At 57.5% G+C, this 21,003-nt stretch overlaps 4 protein-coding genes across 4 annotated transcripts; 2 read left to right on the forward strand and 2 right to left on the reverse strand.

Moving 5' to 3' along the window:
* Window positions 1-249: 249 nt before the first annotated feature.
* On the forward strand, window positions 250-4,158 carry PG985_016401 (uncharacterized protein; the record flags this gene model as incomplete). The annotated part of the gene is made up of 1 exon (XM_066836167.1): window positions 250-4,158. The coding sequence occupies one exon, from the start codon at window positions 250-252 to the stop codon at window positions 4,156-4,158; it is 3,909 nt and encodes a 1,302-aa protein (XP_066675918.1).
* A 554-nt stretch (window positions 4,159-4,712) lies between these two features.
* Window positions 4,713-6,977, reverse strand: PG985_016402 (uncharacterized protein; the record flags this gene model as incomplete). Its single annotated transcript, XM_066836168.1, has 2 exons — window positions 4,713-6,452; window positions 6,519-6,977. The coding sequence occupies 2 exons, from the start codon at window positions 6,975-6,977 to the stop codon at window positions 4,713-4,715; spliced, it is 2,199 nt and encodes a 732-aa protein (XP_066675919.1).
* Window positions 6,978-14,648: 7,671 nt separating this feature from the next.
* PG985_016403 (uncharacterized protein) lies at window positions 14,649-16,524 on the forward strand (the record flags this gene model as incomplete). Its single annotated transcript, XM_066836169.1, has 4 exons — window positions 14,649-14,750; window positions 14,839-14,977; window positions 15,047-15,447; window positions 15,505-16,524. 4 exons carry the CDS (start codon window positions 14,649-14,651, stop codon window positions 16,522-16,524), a joined length of 1,662 nt encoding a protein of 553 aa, XP_066675920.1.
* A 745-nt stretch (window positions 16,525-17,269) lies between these two features.
* Window positions 17,270-18,904, reverse strand: PG985_016404 (BAR domain-containing protein; the record flags this gene model as incomplete). Its single annotated transcript, XM_066836170.1, has 4 exons — window positions 17,270-18,277; window positions 18,362-18,477; window positions 18,545-18,715; window positions 18,778-18,904. The coding sequence occupies 4 exons, from the start codon at window positions 18,902-18,904 to the stop codon at window positions 17,270-17,272; spliced, it is 1,422 nt and encodes a 473-aa protein (XP_066675921.1).
* Window positions 18,905-21,003: the final 2,099 nt, after the last annotated feature.

Raw genomic sequence — 21,003 nt, forward strand, 5'->3', positions numbered from 1 at the left:
CGGCGCAGTCGTCTGAACTACTCTGCTGCTTGTTTTTTACTTTGTTTTTGACACGTTACTCCGTGTTTTACTTCTTTTGTTACCTGCGACTGCTTGGACCGCCATGACCTCGTCGCGACTGCTACGCCTCGTCGTCGCCCATTTGATCGCCATTTGAGAAGAACACAAGGACTGTCTCCTAGCTGGCTGCGATATGGACTGTGCCGCCCAACTTCTTCTGCCTAGTACTGTTATCCGCTGCTCTCCCCCATGGCCTCGGTCATGACGACCCGGCCCCGCTCGCCGGCAGCCCAGGTCATCCACGACCACAACCATGACCACGACCACGACCACGACCACGACAGCAGCGTCGCCGCCCGCATAGAACCCCAGCTAACCCCGACCGAGGAGAGCAAGTCGCTGCACGAGTTCAACGCCTGCTCCATTACCGAGGTGCTCGAACAGGATTCGCGCCCGACCTTTGTGATTGATCTGGACCCCGACGAGAGCGTCACCATTGGCGCCTCCAGGATCCTCCCCGTATTCTGCAACTCGGCCCTCCGCCTCCACGAACCTCTGCACGACACCATCCTGGGCAAGGGTGCCCCGGACACCCAGCGCCCCTACGAGGAGTTCAGCAGCTGGGCCACGGGCGTCACCAAGTTTGACGACTCGCGCGATGTCTTCCCGCTGTCGCACCTGTTCCACGACATGATCTGGACGGGCTCCACCGTCCGCAAGCGCTGGCGCCTCATCAGCGGCAACCTGTATGCCACCACGGTGCCCGTGAGAGATCTGTCCGTCGTGTCGGGCAGGTCCACGGAGGACCAATTGGGGTCCCAGAGAAAGCGCAAGTACTCGGTCGACCAGACCGACCGAAGCTCCACGCTCGTGTCGGCCATGGCGAAACCGGCGCCGCCGCCCAAACTGAATTCCAGCTCCAGCTCCAACAACACCGCCTCGACCCAGAGCAAGAAGCTCTACCTGGCCGCCCCGGACAAGGCCGTGGCCGACTGGACCGCCCCGAAACCCCGCGGCATCCTGTCGCCGCATATGCAGTTCGCCCGGAGCATCCAGTGGGAAAACACGCCGCTGGGGCCCATGAAGAAATGGTCGCCCGAGTTCCGCCAGACAGTCAACCTGGTCATGAACAACCCGCACCCGGCCACTCTCTTCTGGGGCAGCGACCTGACCATGCTCTATAACGAGCCCTACGCCATCGAGGTGGCGGGCAACAAGCATCCGGCCCTGATGGGCACCGGCTTCTCGGGTCCCTTCTCGGAACTCTGGGACGCCGTTAGCGGCGTCTTTGCCGAATGCGCGCGCACCGGCATCGCCATCCGCAAGGACGACGACTACCTGCCGATCGAACGCTATGGCCTGCTGGAAGAGACGTTTTGGTCGTGGTCGTGGACGCCGCTCTACGGCGGGACGGATCGGATCCTGGGCTTCTACAACGCGCCCTTCGAGTGCACGCAGTCGGTGCTGAGCCACCGGCGGATGAGCACCATCAACCGGCTGGGCGAGACGGTGTCGCGGGCCAAGAGCGTCAAGCAGTTCTGGAGGCTCCTGCTCGAGGGGCTGGAGGACAACCATTTCGACGTGCCGTTTGCGCTGCTGTACTCGGTCGGCGACAGCGACGAAACCGACCAGGTCTCGGTCTCGTCGGGCAGCACCATCTCGCTCAAGTCGTGCCACCTCGAGGGCACCATCGGCGTGCGCGAGGGGCACGTGGCCGCCCCCAAACAGCTCGACCTAAAGCGCAGCCGCGAGGGGTTCATCCCGGCCTTCCGCGAAGCCATGCGCACCCGGGAACCCTTGCTGCTCCACACCCGAGACGGGACCCTCCCCGAGGAGCTGCTCGAAGACATGACGTTCCGCGGCTTCGGCGACCCCTGCGATTCGGCCATCATCTTCCCCGTGCGCCCCACCAACGGGGACATGGTTCTGGGCTTCTTGTTGGTTGGGGTGAACCCGCGACGGCCCTACGACAACGGGTACCGCTCGTTCACCAGCATGCTGCACCGACAGCTGGCCACGTCCCTCGCCTCCTTCATGTTATACGAGGAGGAGGTGAGACGGTCTCGCGACGCCGCCGAGGCCGCCGCGCTGGAACAGGAGCATCTCACGCAACAGCTGGCCCTCCAGACCAGTCGGCTGCGGCGCATGACGGAGCTGTCCCCGCTCGGCATGTTCCTGGTGGACACGGACGGCGTGCTGCGCGAAGGCAACGACCGGTACTTTGAGATGACGGGCCACCCGCGCGAGAACCTGTGGGAGATGTCGTGGATGGAGCAGATTGCCGAGTCGAGCAAGAAGCACATGCAGGACGGCTGGCACCAGATGGTGGTCGAGCGGACGCCCTGGTCCGGCGAGGTGCAGATGAAGAAGATCTACGTCCAGCCCGTGGATCTCAACGGCGAGGCCATTGAGTACTGGCTCCTGGTCACGTCGCAGCCCGAGCTCGCGCCCGACGGCTCCGTGCGGTCCATCATGGGCTCCATTACCGACATTTCCCACCTCAAGTGGGCCCAAGGACTGCAGAACCGGCGTCTGCAAGAGGCCGAGGAGACGCGGCGGCAGCAGAACGAGTTTATCGACATTACGTCGCACGAAATGCGGAACCCGCTCAGCGCCATCCTGCAGTGCTCCGACGACATTGTCAGCACCCTCGACATCCACCGCGGCCAAGACAGCCCGCCCTCTACCGAAGACGTCGAGAACTGCCTCGACGCCGCCCGCACCATCTCGCTCTGCGTCCAGCACCAAAAGTCCATTGTCGACGACATCCTGACCGTCTCCAAGCTGGACTCGAACCTTTTGGTCATTACCCCGACGCCCGCGCAGCCGACCGAGGTGCTGCGACGAGCGGTCAAGATGTTTGAGCCGGAGCTGCAGGCCAAGGACATCCAGATGGTGACGCACGCCGACGAGTCGTTCCGCCGCCTCGACGTCGACTGGGTCAACTTCGACCCCAGCCGGGTGCTGCAGATCCTGATCAACCTCGTGACCAACGCCATCAAGTTCACGGCCGCCGCCGACCACCGCGTCATCACGGTGTCGGTCGCCGTGTCGCAGGACCCGTCGTCGGACGCCAGCGCCCCGGGCTTCCAGTACATCCCCATCCGCACGCCCAACGTGCCGGCCAACCCGGTCGGGGAGGACTGGGGCGACGGCGAGATGGTCTACCTGCGCTTCCAGGTGTCGGACACGGGCTGCGGCCTGACGCCCGAGGAGGTCAAGGTGCTGTTTGAGCGCTTCTCGCAGGCCTCGCCCCGCACCCACGCCCAGTACGGCGGCAGCGGGCTGGGCCTGTTCATCTGCCGCCAGCTGGCCGAGCTGCACGGCGGCCAGATCGGCGTCTCCTCCAAGGCCGACCACGGCAGCACTTTCGCCTTCTTCATTACCGCGCGACGGGCCACGACCCCCGACAACCCCGCCCTGAAGCGAACCATCACGGCCATGGAGACGGCGGTGACGGGCAGTCCCCCGCTCACCAAGTCCTTGCCCCCCCAGCGGCAGGACTTTGCCTCCACCAACGGGCCCGCCGCCGACCTCGTGACGGATCTCGTCTCGGCCAAGGCGGCGCCGCTGTTCGACCAGAGGGAGTTGCAGGTGCTGGTGGTCGAGGACAACCTGGTGAACCAGACGGTGCTGGTGAAGCAGCTGAAGAAGGCGGGCATCGGCGTGAGCGCGGCCAACGACGGCCTCGAGGCCCTCGCGTTCCTGGACCAGACGGTTTACCGTCGGGGCGCCGACGACAACAGCGCCCGCAAGCTCTCCGTCATCCTGATGGACCTCGAGATGCCCAACATGGACGGGCTGACGTGCGTGCGCGAGATCCGCAAGATGCAGCGGAGCGGGCAGATCCGGGGCCACGTGCCCGTCATCGCGGTGACGGCCAACGTGCGCGATGAGCAGATTGTGGCGGCCAAGCGCAGCGGTATGGACGACGTCGTGTCGAAGCCCTTCCGCATCCCCGACCTCATCCGCAAGATTGAGGTCTTGTTGGGCAATGTGGCGGATAGTGCGGATTTGCCGAGTGCGGAGGGGGTGGCAAATCATGCCAGCACGGCTTCTGCTGGCGGTAATACTGCGAATCATACTGCTGGGACTGGAAGTAGTGCTACGAATCATACCGCTGGGACTGGCAGTAATGCTGCTAATCACGTCGCTTGACCATGAGAGGAAAAGACATGTTTAGGGGAGACTGAGAGGTCGCGAAGCACGTTGTGCGATGAGTATGGATGGACGGATTTCAAGCGTGGGTTTGTATTGGGCTGCATAGCATGGTGTTTATGGGATTTTCACAGGAGACGACATATCACGAGCCAAACATAATCGACATATTCCACAATCTAATAAAGTACGAGACTCGTCAAAGTACCTCCTCGGATGGCGGGAAGCCGCAACGTTTGCTGCTCACTCGCCCACCGAAGGCATGGGATCAGATGAAGAGAAAAACTGGTTTTGAATTGAAGAACAAAGAAGAATTTGTATATGTATATATGTATAATGTATAGTAAAACATGTATGTAATGTACTACTTGGTTGGGGGGTATCGTATCCTGTGGTATCGTAACGTATCCTTTCCTTTCCTGTCCTATTCCTGGCCTGATTGCTCATGGCTTCCCTAATCTCTCTCTCTTCGTTTTGCTTCTCTTACAATATTCATACAACTTCTTTCTTTTTTTATAGTTTTTTTTTCTTGTTGTTCTCTTTTTCTTCACGTTCTAGAAGCGACGGTCGTCGACCCCCTCGTAGGGACCGCCGGCGCCCTTCTGCGACCAGACTTTCACCTCGTACGAGATGTCGGACCGCATCGACGACGAGGACTGGCTGTGGCTGTGCTTGGGCGGCGGCCGCGGGACGCCTCCGCGCGGGGCCGCCGGTAGGGGGTTGTTGGGGGCCGCCATGGGTAGGGGCGGCAGCGGCTCGTCCTCCATCATGCGCGGGATCGAGGGCGGGGGCGGCCGGGCGGCGGCCATGGCCCAGGGCGACTTGGGCGGCGGCGGCGGAGGTGGGGATGTGGTCGTGGTGGTTGTGGAGTTGGAGGCGCCCGAGTAGCTGGGGTGCAGCGAGATGATGCGGTCGGCCGACTTGGTCGAGGCGTGGCGGCGGTGCTCGGGGTTGGCGCGCAGGGCGGCGGGGCCGCCTTGGAGGCCGCTGCGTTGGGAGCCCAGGGGGTCGTTGTCGTGGTTGGGCGAGGAGAAGCCGAGGCCGATCTGGTCCGAGCCGATGGTGTTGGCGTCGTAGTCGGTGTTTTGGAAGTAGGTGGCGCTGCGCGACTGGCGGTGGCGCTGGTACTCTTGTTGGCGTTGCGAGCGGCGCTGCTGCGGGTTTTGGGAATACTGTTGCTGCTCCTGCTGCTCGGAGAAGTAGAAGGGGGGCGCCGGCGGGGGCGGGCCCCAGCCTTCGGGGGCCGTGGTGAGGGTGGCGGAGCGGGTCTTGCGGTGCTGGCGCTTCTGTTGTTGTTGTTGTTGCAGATCATGCGACGAGGTGGCGGGCGTGGTGGGCTTTTGGATCATGAGCTCGACGTCGCTGCTGCTGCCGGACGCGGCGCCGGTGCTCTCGATGGTCTCGATCGAGGGGGCCGAGTCCGGGCGGTAGGTGCTGTTGGTGCTGTAGACCTCGTCGTCCTGATGCTGCTGCTGCCACGGTCGCTGCGGCTGCTGCGGGAACTGTGATTGCTGCTGCGACAGCACCGGGTGCATCTGGATGGGCGGCTCGTTCTCGGCGAGGCCTCCCTTGTCCATGTTGGACGACTGTAAGAAGGCGCCCGCCTTGTTGTCTTCGGCGTTGCCGATGTTGATGTTGTTATTCTCGGCGTCGCCGTTGGTCTTGTTGGTGGTGTTCCGGTTTGTGTTTTTGTTGGTGTTGGTGGTGGTGGTGGCGTTGGAGCTCTTGCCGGTGCGCCAGGCCGCCGGGGCGATCTTGCTCATGAGCGGGCGCAGCGTGATGAGGGACGAGGCCAGCAGGCCCGTCGTCACCTCGGCGATGGTCCAGCCGGTGATGGTGACGCCGTCGAAGGTGATGTCGGACGAGGGGCCGTGGTCAAACACAAAAATGACGCGCAGGAGGGAGACGATGCAAGTGATGAAGCCGAGGCTGAAGATGGCGATGACGCTCCACTTCTGGCGCGGGGGCAGCCGCAGGTTCCAGAGCACGGGCATGGGCAGCAGCAGCAGCATGACGTCGGTGACGATGTTGCCGACCGAGTTGGTCAGCTGCATGACGGGGTCCGACAGGCAGACGTGCGGCACGCTCTTGTCCCAGTAGGCGTAGACGGGCACGCAGATGAAGGTCATGGTGAAGACCATGGCCACGGTCCAGCCCATGACGACGAAGCCGGCGCACAGGAACAGCGGGCGGTAGCGCGGGACCTGGTCCACCAGCCGGTAGTACTGCAGGAACAGGCTCAGCTTGACGAAGATGAGCGAGACGTTGTAGACGACGACGCCGAGGTAGAAGAACTGCGGCTGTTAGTTTCCGGTTCTTTACTGGGTCTTGGGGAAGAAGCCGTAATGGGCAAGGCTCACCTTGAAGAAGTCCATGATCAGCAAGGGGTCCGTGGCGACGATGTCGTAGATGTGGGAGCCGAGCCCGAAGTTGGTGTGGATGATGGTGATGGCCCCCAGGGCCGTGATGGCGGCCAGCGCGGCGACGGCCATGAAGTCGTCGGGCCCGACCCGGTTGAGGAGGAAATGCCGCGTGTAGACGCGCAGCGTGACGGCCGTCGTCGCCACCAGGATGCAGATGATACTGACAGCAATGATGGGCCCCGTGCTCGTCCCGTGCGGCAGCGCCGCGAACATGGCCGGGTCCATCGGCGCCACTGGCGGCGGCAGGCCATCGCCTCCGCCCAGCGCCGCACCACCACCACCACCACCACCGCCGGCACCGCCGCCGGCACCGCCACCAGTCGCGCCGCTGGGAATGCCAGCCGATCCGCCCGTCGACCCCGGGTCGACCGAGGGGGGTACTTGTTGGAAGCTCATCGTATATATGTGAGTGTGTGTGTGTGGTATTAATAAAAGGAGGGTCGTTGTTCGTTTCGGAGGAGCAACAGGGGATAAAAAAAGCAAAGAAATGAAGGCTCAGCGCTGGGATTCAGAATAATAATAGCACACGTCGTCGCAACAGCAGCAAGAAATTCAGCCTATAAGCGTATATTGTCCCTTCATTCCGTCACCACAACCCTTCTTCGCTATTGGGGGGAAGAAAAGAGAGGGGGCAGAAGAAGCAAAGAGAGGAAGGAGGGCCTGCCATAATAAGTAACGTATGCTCATTCTTGAAGAGAGGGAACGAACAAAAGTGCGGGATGCGACCGCGAGGGCGACTGCGACATGGGCCCGGCTCATCGCGTGGACCCTTTTTCCATCTTCCTCTTGTCGTTCTGCCTGCTTTTGCGGTTTGCGGCATGCTCGCTCACACGCATCCCCGCTGTTTCTCGTCATGATCGTGGCCCCCGTTGGGTGACATTGGTAGCACAAGATGTGCCGATGGGACAGCCCAGAATTCCATATTCCGCGTGGGCTATAGTGCTCTCTGCAAGCCGCACGCCCTTTTTCCTTGCCTGGCCGTGCGCAGACGTCAGTCATGTTTCACAGTCGTGATGGGGGTGGCTTCGCCAATCGTACGCGATTGCGGTGGTCTGTAGGTGGTGTTGCACGCAGACGGCCGGCCTTGGCTTTCCGGTTGGGGCAGCTGTGCCGGACAGGGGGGTCCAGCAGCAGGGCGCCCTGTGAGTGGTGAAAAGTGCCCGTAGCCTGTGTAGCCTGAGTAGCCTGCGGGCTGTCTCCAGCTTTTCGGCTCCAGCGCAATAACCAGGAACAACGCCACAGGCGACCCGAACCAGGTGGTAACCAAGTGAGCCAGGGCTTCGACTTTCTCGGCTAGTGTCGAACATGAGGCTCCCGGCCGTTTTCCCCTGTGACATCGCGTCGAGGGGCCACACACTCTTGGCGGCAGAACCCATCCTAATGTTTCTCTACCCAAACGTTCCATGCCTCATCGATATGCAACCCTTAGCCCAGCTTCACATAACCTACATGCATTCCATACTTAAAAGAGCCGCTACTGCCCAACCCGGGTATCGCATCACCTCGTGCATCCCGTGGCGCAGGGCGATTCTGAATGCAACTCTGCATGCCAAATAAAATGTCCGACCTAGGATTCCGATGCGCCGTCACACTGACGCCGCTTGCTGTTTTGGGTGTTTTAGCGAAGGATACACAAGTTAGATTGATTGACCAGATCATCGTCGTCGCGTTCCATGATCTGCAAGCTGCAACCCCGCCCTCATTCCGACACAGACACAACTACACCTGAAAAGAGAACAGCCAGAGGCAGAAAGAGGAAATCAGCCAGCTGCAAATCGGTCGGAGCACCCAAGTCGGACCTGCACGCACGCACGCACGCACGCACACGCAAACATGCAAACATGCACGCACACGCCGCACAGGTACTTACAGGACCCCCGTTCCTGGCCCCGTGACGCCATCGCCCGTTCCGGACATCATTTCGTCGACCGAGGCTGCGTGCTGTTAAAGTCGCAGAGGATCATTTTAAAGATCTATTGAGCCTCTGTCGCTTGTCGGGGGCCGCTGTTCGGGATGTCGGGGTTGGAGACCAGTGGCAGGTGGTTTCGGGCTTGGCCCAGTACCAGCCGGATCGTCAATTGCCCTCGCAGGTTGCGTGCTACTCTACATACTACACCATGCGGGCTTTCACAACGGCATACATACTTACGCTTTCTTACCATCCCCCCAAAAAGTCATGGGATTGTTGGTTGGGTCTCTTCATCTTGTTTGTTCCTCTTACCCGGAAAAGCAGCCGGGGCTCCTGCGCCAACGTCCTCATGCGAAACGCCCCTTGCAGGAACCCCTGCCGTGGCACGGACGGCAAGCTTGGATAAGGAACGCCTCGTGGCCTGAGTCTCTCTCACCACGAGGGGAAAAAAAAGGCCTCTCTTGCCGACTGGCCCCTCTTCTGCTGCAACTAGATTGGCTATCGCGAAAGAAGTCACTTTCGAACGAATGATTAGGCACGCTTTGACGAAGTTGGTCGCATGCGGCAAGCGGCTGGCAGCAACGATCGGCGAACTATTGATCTCTCTTACACGCCCTCATGCACCAGCTTGGACGCACAATTGCCGATTTGGCAAAGAGGCCCCACTGCACGAACACCGTACGGAGTCCAGGCTCCGGGCACGTGGAGAGCAGCAACCACCACCATCGCGATATGTTTCTTCCAATTCCTTCCGTTCATGTGACGATGGATGATGTGCTCAATGTTTGTCTATTCCTCGGGAATAAGATGGTGTAGCTCAACCGTGGTTCTCTTCGCCACCAAAGGACGGATATGAAATGTTTCAAAACAACACGTCTGAGTACGTGACCACGGGCTTCTCGACTTTGGTTCAGTATTTCTCCTAGCGCCCGGCGGGAGGGAAAAAATGCCACCACCCATTCCCTCGGAAGCTGGCACCGCGGAATGAGAGAATTTGGGCGCTTACCGCCAGTCTGGTCGCGCTTGTGTGTATTATTAGCATCCAAGTACCCGGGGCCTCTGAATACTAGACTCTGAAAAGGCCCGGGACAGTGGTAATTAGAGGTGTAATAAGGAACATAATTAGTAACTGGCAACTGCAACCTCCGCACAGCCAGAACGAAGCAGTCTATGGCACGCTTGCGTGTTGATCCTGGCCCTGGGGTACCCCGAGAAAGAGTCGGCCAGTCAGCAACGCCTGATTACCAGGAGACGCCAGAGGCTGCCTTCTCGTATCACGATAGGCCACACGGCTGGATGTAAGATAATGATAGGCATGAAGGATGTTCGCCTGAGAAGTAGTACTAAGAGGGTCATCAAATAAACGTCGCTTCCCCGCGGCCGGAAAGAAAAAGTATGGTACTCCCCTCCCCCGGCAGCGCGCCGAAGCCAATGGCGTGTTACTCGGTCTACCAATCAAGACACAGATTGCAGGGGAGGCATTGTCTTGGTACTGACCAGCAGCAGACACTGCTAGTCTGTCTGAGAACTACATAATCTCCGGGTTGCTCGTTATACCACACATACGACCTCTCTATCAGACCATGTGCTTCAATAAATATTCTCACGCTAGCAACTGCCGTGGGCGAGTCCTATTCAACTATCAGAGATTACTGTCTGGACAGGGGGCCGTAATACCGAATCAACCAAACTTGAGCAGGACACACAGCGAATACCTCACTGTTTACCAAGAGGGTTGGTCAGACGTTAGTTAACATGAACCATGCACGGGACAAGGGAGCTGGCTTCGACTAGCTGGTACCGTCGACTCTCGGCATTTGTTGCCATGCTTGATCTCAAGATACGATGCCTAGCCAGGTCTGAGAATGGCCACAATCTCGGCAGATGAACGCCGCAGCCGAGGAGAGAGGAGCCGTGTGACTGTTTTGATTCTGCTGGTGGCTGGCATCGAATGGAAGTTTATATGACGGGGATAAAGAAAAGAAGGGGGGAGAGAGGGACACACACACATAGAGAGAGAGAGAGAGAGAAAAAAGAGGAGAGAGAATGACACGCCCTTTGGTGTCTGTTCATGTGGCCGATCAGCTCGCCCATTGTGGTGTTTGTGATGATGGGAGGACTGCGTTCGACTGTGATCACAACGAGGGCAATGACCAAGGGACAGTTGTGGTACATCTTCACGGATGATCTACTCTGATTTTGATGATTATTCTGTTTGTACTATTGATATTAAATCGACAAGAGCCAGAAAGAGGAAAGGAATCACATCGTATCATGGCACTGGATACTGATGGTATCCCGGAAAATCTTGACAGGACAAGATAACAAAGAAGGGTACGTTCTCCTCTCTCATTCCACTAGTGGTAACCTCACCACCCCTTTGAGAGTTTACCGTTTTTGGTCACATTATGCCCCTCGAGAGATGTCGGCGGCATCGAATCAACCTTGGATACGACTGCACTCAAGTTCGAACGGGAGACAACAAGAGAGTTCTGGGTGACAGTCGATTGCATTTATCACGTGTAACACATTGCTCTGGACAATTTGAAGCGACGATGCAAAAGCAACTGGAGTGGCCCAGGTAGAGGCCTCCGGGCTGACTGGTTGATGAAGCTCCCACCGACGCGCAGTGCCAAACAGTGCCGACAAAGTTGATGCAGGAACATGTCAGGACTGACTTAATTTTTATAATCCTACTGAATTACACTGGAAGTGTGGCACTCTGCAGTGCGGAAGTGTAGAGAATAGCGCTGAACCAAGAGCCATGACCGATTGATGGAATCAATCGGTATATCTGATATGTCTCATCAGGACCAACAGGAAACGTGGGTTTGAATTATGTATAGACTCCAAATCTCCAAGGAAAGAGCAACGCCTCGGAGTGACTGCCTATGATTGAGAACCTTTATGATACTACGATCTGGAATAAAATGGATTCTGCTTTAAGATGCGCAAAATCTGAACGAAAGTGTAGCTAAGTCTTTTCCATTCGCCGCCCCTTTTCATTCAACTTCCGGTGGAACACTACCTTCGTGTGCTATAAAGAAGCGAAGCAAGACACTTGGTGACTACATGGCGATGTCGTTCTAATTAACAGAAGGGAGGAAGCAGCCTGTAGCTAATGGCTCCCAGGCATGTCCACAGATTGCATGATTTGGTAATGCATCGCATAGAATAGCTTCCAAGTTGACTCCCATTCACAGCCACACACACTCACACACACTACGTTCCGGCATGCGTCCCGGAAGAATCGGGGGTCCCACACCGCCGAATACGGTTTCTCGGCTGTTGGCAACCGATCAGCCGAGAGAGCACGCATATCGATGGTTGGATTACCCCCTTGCCTGACAAACTGCATGGTTGGCGTGCCCCCTTACTTGGGATGAACGAGTTCCCCCCTATTCTAGAACTGCTACTGCAAGTTCTGCGAGTTCAGAGGCAGCCTGTGAGGGTTTACAGATGGTGATACAAGGTCGAACCATGCCGGTGAAAGAGAGGGATGGCAATTGCACCCACTGAGAATGCAACTCACCTTCCAAGGTATTTTCTGATTCATGTTTCACAAGTATCCTGCTTGCCATCCTGGGATCCCACGAGGTCGTCGACCCGCCAGTTCGAGTAATGCGTCTAGACTAGGGTCCTACGCCTTATTCATTGGCAACTACGGTATGTGGCAGGCTTTTAGGGTCTTGCTAGCTCTAGCTGGGAGCATGCTAGTCTGGACTAGATGGGAACCCACCAGCTAGGGCACGACGGTGGTTATGATTGTACGTGATCAGGGGGGTCGATTACTCTCTGTAGAACAGGACGGGGAGCATATTCGCCCGTGCCCTTTTTATATGGTATTGTTGTGTTAGAGCATGGCTGGGATGGCCCTTCTTGGATGCCACGATGCGCCCCTGTCTCCAGTGCGACAGGAAAATCAGTGCCGGGCTTAGCAATTACTAGAGCTTCCCCGTATAAATTTTTCGTTGTGGGTAAGCTGGCCAATCTTTTCGTATAGATAATGAGCCCAGAAAGTTCTATTATATGTGGTCTGGAGCTGTCGGTACTGGTATGTTTGGTATTGATGAGGTAGATGGTGACTGAACAGCTAGTAACGGAACAGCCGACGGCGGAATAGAGGGTGGTGATTGGTAGTGAGTGACAAGAAAGTACATTTCTAAATGACATCACCATTTCAAGAAGCGAACCTGCGAATGCTGCTCGTATGCGTTTGTATAGATGATGCCTTGAGAGACGCCTCGATTGTGGGCTGATTGGCACTGCCGTTTTGAATACAGCGACTCCGTCAGATGCGGGCGCGGGCGTGGGCCATCTGCCGCCAGTAGCAGCAACTGAGCAATGCGGGAACCCTCTAGCCCGCTCCTAGCCCAAGACGGGCGTTTGACCACGGCTGTCAACTAGATGACAAGTTGAAGGTTGAAACAGAAACGGAGTGCGACGAACGACAGGAGGCACACTTGACGGATGGCCTAGAGCGAAACCATGGGCGATAGCTCTGTCGCAGCGAGAGTAATTATTCCCACGTGGTCTTTGGATCCAACGCAGTCGCGAAGCACGATGGCAATTAATGATGGTCAAAATCCACGACCGAAGATGGTCGGGCTTGTGCCGCTTTAGCGGGCGAGGTGGGCGGGCGGCCATGGTGGATAGAATTGGCCAGATCTATTGACCCCAAGCCGATCCAAGTGGGAACCGCGCCGACCAGTGATAGAGTTGTTCGCGTTGCATGGGAAAAATCCCAAGCGGCTTATGTTGCATCGCATCGGGCAATGTCACCCTGTTACTTCCCGGTAGAGCTTCCCTTGCTTCCACAATGGCCGCCTGTTGGTTCGGTGGTGAAATTGGCCGAACACCAGAATGCGACTAGAAAAGACGGCACGAGAGATGGAGTGGACTTGTTTTTCTTTTCTTCGTCTTCGGCTCCGACGTCCATTAAAGCTCCGTGCCGTGTGTGTGTGTGGTGGTGGTTTGCGCTACGATCAATCGCCCGCGAGGTCGAGATCTAGAACGGGAAATGAGGAGAAAAGATAACCAGATGACCAACCGCAAAAGAAATGAGACCATGATGTCGGCTCACTCGTCAGTCATGCAGCCGTACCTGCATCAGTCACCGTGACGAACCATCAAGGTCGAAAGTCGAAGGCTGACTATTCCCGGAACACCAGCAATTAATTAATTGGGGATGGCATATGCCAACTGGGATCTTCCCAAGCCGCATTGACAAACCTCAGGCACGCTAATCCCGGGGACCGCCGCGTGTTAACGGCGGCACAGCCTGCGGTTTTCTAAAAGTACCAGACACGGCACATACTCTTACAGTGTTTTGCTCGTCTTGTTCCCAGCTACTACTTGTAACCAGAACTTGTAACCACCGACTGAAGTGATGCCAAAATGGGTCAAATGGTCCTAATGGGCGATTCTTTGTGGGACCGTATGCAGCAAGCTGTCAAGGCGTGGCGACCGGGGGACCCAACCGCAAATCCCGTAACCCGTTTTGGGGGGAGATGGCGCTTCCCTTTTAGCTTCCCCTGACCAAACTAGCATGGCACACTACCGATTGACCTAGGGGCCAAGTCTGTCGGTAGTGCCGTCTTCGGGTAGATTGATTTGGGTTGGTATGTATGATGGCTCGTCGGTACCCAATTCTCAGGTTAAGGGAAAAGATGGATGGATGGATGGCCTGATGGAATGGTCCCTTGCCAAAAGCCCGGTACTGGTTCGTTTCCTTTCGCTTGGGCCTGGGCCAAAAGACGGGGAGAAGAACGACGTAACTGTCCGAGCTAACAGCATATCCCGTCCCCGTGAGAGAGAACCACGCACTAACTAACATGCATGCATATGCTTAGTACGGCCCCGGTATTATCATGGTGCGGGAAGTCCTCTAGGGAAAACATGGAAAGTCCTCGTGGGCTTATATGAACCCATCCATGGTTCTTCCATTGGTGGTATTATACCTGCCCTACTCTCTGCTTGTGTCGCCGTTCCAGCATTGATGATCGATCGCGTCCAGTCGACCTAGATGCGGCACAGCAACCGTTGCCGCCACATGCCTCTATCTGGGAACTGTTGTTCGGTGCCACTGAAAGACAAGACCTAGCGCCTGCCACCGCCTCTCCGGCAAGAGTCGAGCAAAGGCGACGCCACTTTCCGCCATGCGGCATGGACGGGGCTATCTCCTGATACTCGCGACGCTGATATTCTCGCTATGTCAAGCCAGTCTGATCGAGTACGCCAAAGAGATCCCACCCTGTGGTGTAAGTAAGCATAAGAGATCTATCTGTCTTTATATTCTGGAGAGGGCAAAGAGAGCAAAGAACTGACTTCGAACTCGTCCCACACTAGTTGACTTGCTTGCTGCAAGCCATCCCCGCCTCGGTCTGCCACACCTTCACCAACGAGACATGCATCTGCACCGACCCGGCCCTGCTCGAGGCCGTCACCCTATGCGCCTCTCAGAAATGCGAGACTCTGGACCAAATTAGTACGTTTACACCGTGAAAACGACCACCGATATATACCTTATGTACCTAGTCGCAACTCGAAAAGAGAGAAAGGGGGGAGGGAGAGCTGACCGTTGAGCGCACTCCAGAGTTTGCCAAGATCCAAGAAACGGCATGCGACAAGCCGCAGCGACGCCGGTCCATGGTCGACGAGGTCGTCTTCTGCGTCCTCGATGTCGTCACGCTGATCTGCATCATCGTCCGGATCTTCGTGCGGTACCACATGACCTCCACCATGGAGATGGACGACTGGGTCGTCGTGCTCATGGTCCTGGTCTGGGCCGCCTTCCTGGGCCTGGGACATTACAGTACGCCCCCCAATCCTCTAACATCAAATGCGAAGTCAGTCCTTTTCACTCTGGCTAACGTTGGTTCGGTCGCAGTTCGAATTACAGCGCTGGGTCGCGACATCTGGGATGTTGAACCGGAGACCGTGACGAAAGTTTTGAGGGTAAGTACTCGGAATGTCTTTTGCTCCTTTCTCTTCTCTTCTAGGGGTGACCAATAGGCTGACAATAACCGTTCCCTCGACCAGGCCACCTTCATCGACGAGCTCTTCTACACGCTGGTGCTGTCGCTCAGCCGCATCGCCGTCGTCATGTTCCTGCTGCGCGTCTTCGACGTGCCGCGGTTCCGCCTCCTCGCCCGCGCCGTCATCGGCTGGATCGTCCTCTACGCCGTCGCCGTCCTCGCCGCCACCACCTTCCAGTGCGTGCCCATCCGCTACAACTGGCTCGGCTGGACGGGCCAGTTCGCCGAGCCCTACCGCTGCATCGACGTCAACGCCCTCTCGTTCGCGGCGGCCGCCATCGGCATCGCCCAGGACCTGGCCATCCTGGTCCTGCCGCTGCCCATCATCCTGAGCCTCAACATGGCCCTGCGCAAGCGCGCCCAGACCGTCGTCATGTTCAGCCTCGGGTTGCTGGTCGTCATCACCAGCGCCGTCCGCCTGCGCTACCTCGTCCGCTTCGAGAAGTCGGACAACCCCACCTGGGATAATGTTGATGCCATCATCTGGACCCACGCCGAGGTCAGCGTGAGCGTCATCGTCGTCTGCCTGCCCACCGTCCGCGCCGCCCTCGCCTCGGCCGCGCCCCGCCTCTTCGGCTCCACGGCCAAGACGCCCGGGGGCAGCTCGGGCAAGAAGATGCCCAGCGGCGGCGGCGCGACGGGGTCGAGCACGCTGTCCCGGAGGTCCCGGGCGCGGCGGGAGCGGTACGAGGGTCTGGGCGACGACGGGGGAGGAGGAGGGCTAGGGACAGGTACCCAGGGCGAGGGCACGTTTGGGGTGTCGAGGGATGATATCGAGCTGGCCAGCAGCCCGATAGCGGTAGGTCGGAGAAGTGAGGGGGACGAGGACGAGGACCAACACAAGACGGACGATGTCCACCATACCTTTTACCACAACAACGGCTCGAGCGATGTCATACTGGGGAACCCGATAGTGGCGCCCAGGCCGGCGGCGGTCCGGAACTTCAGTCACCCGCCCGGGTCGAGGATAATAAGGCCGGATAATGCTAGAAGATAGTAACAGAAAACATAAGCAACACATTCATGCAAACAACTTTTTCATCTTGCAAGCCCTCAATTACAAATGAGTGGAAAGACGTGTAGCCACGATTCTTCCCTTCCAGCTTCGCTGCGTTGGATCGAGCTTCCAGCATTGGGGGCCGCAATGCAATCCGTCTCAGTAATCGCAAGGGGCGCGACGAAGCTGACAACCCCCCAGCAAGTTCAAGTCGAGTCCTTCCATTTCACCTCACGAGTCAAGCAGGAACAGGCAAAAAGTTGTATGAGGCAAGAAATAGCATTATCTCCCTCCTCTCGGCTGGCGAGAGAGGAATCCAGTCCCTTACTTCGATCGATTCAGTTTCCCCGAGGTTTCGCTCATGTGCCCGTCCATATTCTATATATAAATATATCAAAAGGAATGTTTTCGCCCGACGGCAAACAATCCAAGACAGTAAAAAGCAAAGAAACTCCAAAGCGCCATGCGTTTCGTGGGGAAAATATTCGTTTCTCACACACGTGTTCCCAAAGATCCACCCACCCAATAAATAGGTTTTCTTCCCCCCCTCGCTGTTGTGTGTTGGTTTTGTTGATGTGTTTTGAAAAAGAGTGCCCGCTTGCGTATATTAAAAAACAGATATCCCGTAACTCAACAATTTCGTTGGTCCTCGTTCTTTCTCTTCTCTCTCGCCTTGGCTGGTTGCTTTAGCCACCTAGCAGGAAACGAGGAGAGAGAGAGAGGATTGAACAGTCAGGCGGCGCGATCAGTAAGCCAGATCCCGCTTAGCCGGGATAGGCGGCGGGGGCTTCTTCGCGCGGCTAGGCGGCGGCGGCGGGGGCGCCTTCTTCGTCAACCCGACGTTGCTCGTCGTGCGGCTCAGGCTGCCGTAGCTGGTGGCCGGGCTCTCGCTGCGGTCGTACTCGGGGCTGCCGCCGCTCAAGCTGCTGTTGGCGCCATCATAATCATCGCCAAAGACGTCGTTGCTGTTGCTGTTGGTAGAAATGCGGCTGACGGGCCGCAGGTTCCCCCGCAGCGAGCCGATGTTCTGGGGCGCGGGCAGGGTGTTGGGCCGGGGCAGCGAGGGGGGCGAGGGCGGCTTCCGGTAGCTGGTGGGCGAGGTGCGCGAGGGGGAGACGCTGTGGCCGCCGCCGTTGTCATAAGTGCTGCTGTAGGTCGAGGCGCGGTTGATGCCCGGGCGCGGCGACTCGGTGCGGGGCGCCGCCTGCGTCGAGAGGTAGCTGTTGGACCGCTCGGAGCGGTTGGACCGGATGGGCATGCGCACCGGCTCGGGCTGCGGCTCGGGCTCCTCGTCGTAGGCGTCCTGGCGCGCCCAGCGGTCGACGCGATCGTTGCCGTTGCTGCGGGCCGACTGCGCCGTGTTGCTGCGGCTGCGGCTCACGCTCTGCGCGCTCTGGCTCTGGCGGCGCGACATGCTGCCGCCGCCGCCGTAGTCGTCGCGGGCGCCGCGGATGGTGGGGACGGAGGATTGACCGGCGGGCCAGCTGGCGCGGGCGCGGCGCAGCTCCTCGGCGCAGCGCTCGTGGTACTCGAGCTCGGCGTCGAGGAAGTTGGTCAGGTCGTTGACCGTCTCCGTCTCGACCTCCTTGATGTCCTGCATGCGCCGGAACACGTCCTCGGACGACTCCTCGTACTTGGCCTTGGCCGCGCGCAGCTCGTCCTCGAGCCGGAAGTCCTCCCGCTTCGCCTTCTGCACCTTGGTCGTGCTGGCGTCGTACGCCAGTCGTCGGTTCTCGAGCTTCTTGCGGGCGACCTAGAGAACGACGAATGTTAGTTTGGGGGTCTCAAGCAGTTTGGATGAAGGGTCCCGCAATTGGCGACCAGTTGGTGGACTCACCTGGTATTCCTTCATCATGGCGAGCGAGCGCTCAAGCGACTCGAGCCAGTAGGCCGTCGCCTGGGCCGAGTAGTTTTCCTGGATACCGGCAATCGATTCGTTGGCACGTCCCATGACTAAACAGAAGAGAAGGGAAGTCAGTCAAATATTCTTGCGCCCGGCATGGATTGGGATGCGGCGTACCAATGAGGCAGTTGCCAAACTCGGAATCGGGCTCAAAGTCCTCGCCGTGGGCCATCATCGTCCGGCCCATGTAGCTGATCGGCAATCCCTTTTCCTTGTCCTCGGCGCTATCGCACCGCTTGGAGATCGACTTGGAGTATATGTTCATGGATTTCTGGAGTTTGTCCATTCCTGTTCAGAGGTGCAAGTCAGCGATTTGTCGCACAATCGAAAAAGGGGTGAATAGGTCGTACCGTCATGCCGTAACGCCATCTCCGTCTCCAGGCTCTTGAAGTCGTCGGTCATGGCCGTCTTGGCCTCCGAGCCCATCTTCTCCCCCGCCCATTGGAAGGCCCGGTCGAATTTCTTGGTGATACGCATTTTGGGGGTGTGCGACTGGAGCAGTCGAGTAAGTTATAATGATGCGTGGGACGACGGCGACGACGATATCAATTGATTGTGGCCCTCGTGCTCTTTCTGCTTCTCTGAATAATAAACAAAAGAAGTTTGTAAGAAATGAAAAGTAGAGAGGATTCGCTGTTCAACCAGTTGCAGCAGCAGCAAAGTAACAAACAACAAGCACAAGCACAGCAGGTCGATCCCCTTTGATATGTATATATCTGATACAGTCAATGACAACTTTCCACAATCACCCGTTATCGCAGGCGTGGCTATGCTTGTAGTAAAGTACTGAGCACTGTAGCGGAATGCCAGTTCCAGACAAGACACTAGCCAGGGGTTAAGGGGAGCTGGTCTAGAAACGTAGATCAAGGCAGTGGCAATGTGCCGAGATTAAGGTGTTCGCTGTGTGTGGAGATGATCGCTCTTCGTGTTAAAACTGGGGGCGCCTAGGGGGGTGGTTGGCCTTCTGTTGCGCCGGGGGGGCGTGTGTGGAGTGGAGGTGACAGAGAGAAAGCAACCCAAGAGACCAGGAGAGTGGGATTTCGTGTCGAGTGAAGTCACTCTCTGGGCTTGTCGGGCTCCGTATGTAATGGCAGGTCAGGTACGTTTACGTAGGAGCAAAAGCGACCAGCCCCGTCCAGTCTGTCACGTAGCGTAGCGAGACAACGGATAGGGAAAATGCTCAAACCGTGGGAAAGGGAGAGGGAATGGCCGAGTTTCATGCAACCCCAAACCGAGCGACAATCTGTCCGGGACGAGAAAGACTTGAGGGTGGGACTGGAAACGGGGAACATTAATAAGTTGGGAAGAGGGCGTGCTCCAAGCTCTTATTCTTTCTATTCTTGCTGTTCTATTTAGTAGCTAGTTCGACAGCCTGAGACGCCAGATCGAGTAACGAAAGAATCGGTTGAAACGTCGCCCGAACAGAGACAAAAAGGGCTCGCGCCAATGGCGGTGATTGGGCACGTCCACACTTGCAAGCTTATCGCCAGAAGGGCCTGGATGCCTGGTTCTTTTTTTAGTTGTGGTCGCAATGGAGTATGCAATGCGCTCTGCAGGGACACCAGGGACACTTGCATCCCAAGTATGCAAGAGTTCTACTTGTATGCAGGTGGTTGAACAGGATGCCCAAAAGATGGGGGGTAGCCAGGCCAGCAGGGCGCCTGATTCGCCCGAGGCAGAATTAGCCTAGATTCTAGCGGACGGATTGGTTGGGATGGTCCCCGGGAAAGGGCACCGTTTAAGGAAAAAGGTAGGTACTAGGGGCGCAAGCCGTTGGGGACAGCATGTCGATAGTCGGCCTGTCTCCTACCTGTCGGTTGCGCAAGCTCTTTTGAGTGAGGTGGTGGTTAGGTTGGATAGTAGTAATCTACCAACTACTACTCCCCATACTAATCCATGAAGCGTCAAGGTCGTATGCTTGAAAATTCCTTGATTGGCGACCGATACCTATCGCCTTCTCGAGGCTGGCTGGCTGGGAGCTATAGTGGCAGCTACGTGTACACCAACTACCATGGATCCCCGTTCATATCGTGGGATGCATCGTCGTATGCGCCAGCCACCGATTAATTCGAGAAAAACCAGAGAAGTTAGTGGTTACGTGGTTCATTCTGGTTTGTTGACTTCTTTCAGTCGGCTCAACGAATATCCAGTAAACAAAAAAAGCGAATGCGAACGATGCTTGCGAAAGCAATCTCGCGTCATGCTGTCGATGACCTGATATTGATCCCACCCAACTTGCTATTACACGCCGTGGAACGGCCCATGTCATGGTCACGGTACGGGGGAATGCGAAAAAGACTAAGCCTCCATGGTGTCCAAAAGCGCGCGCCTTTCTCCAGTCCTTGCCAGCCGCCCTCGCGACTCACGAGCGTCGAGGCATCGTATTATCTCGTGGTGGAATGGGTAGTTGGACCATTCGTTGGCCAAGATCCAGTCTTTCGGTCTTGGTGTGCTGGTAATGTACCGGCCGCGCGGCTTGGCGGGTTGGCGCTGGGAGCGGGCTGTCCGCCTACCGCCAGGGGGGCTCCAGTGGAAAGGCTCAGGGACCCTCTCTGGCTGTTCTATTTTTCTACCTT

Source organism: Apiospora marii, assembly GCF_038362585.1.
Source record: "Apiospora marii strain CBS 49790 chromosome Unknown utg000015l_segment0_segment0, whole genome shotgun sequence".
Taxonomy (NCBI): Eukaryota; Fungi; Ascomycota; class Sordariomycetes; order Amphisphaeriales; family Apiosporaceae; genus Apiospora; species Apiospora marii.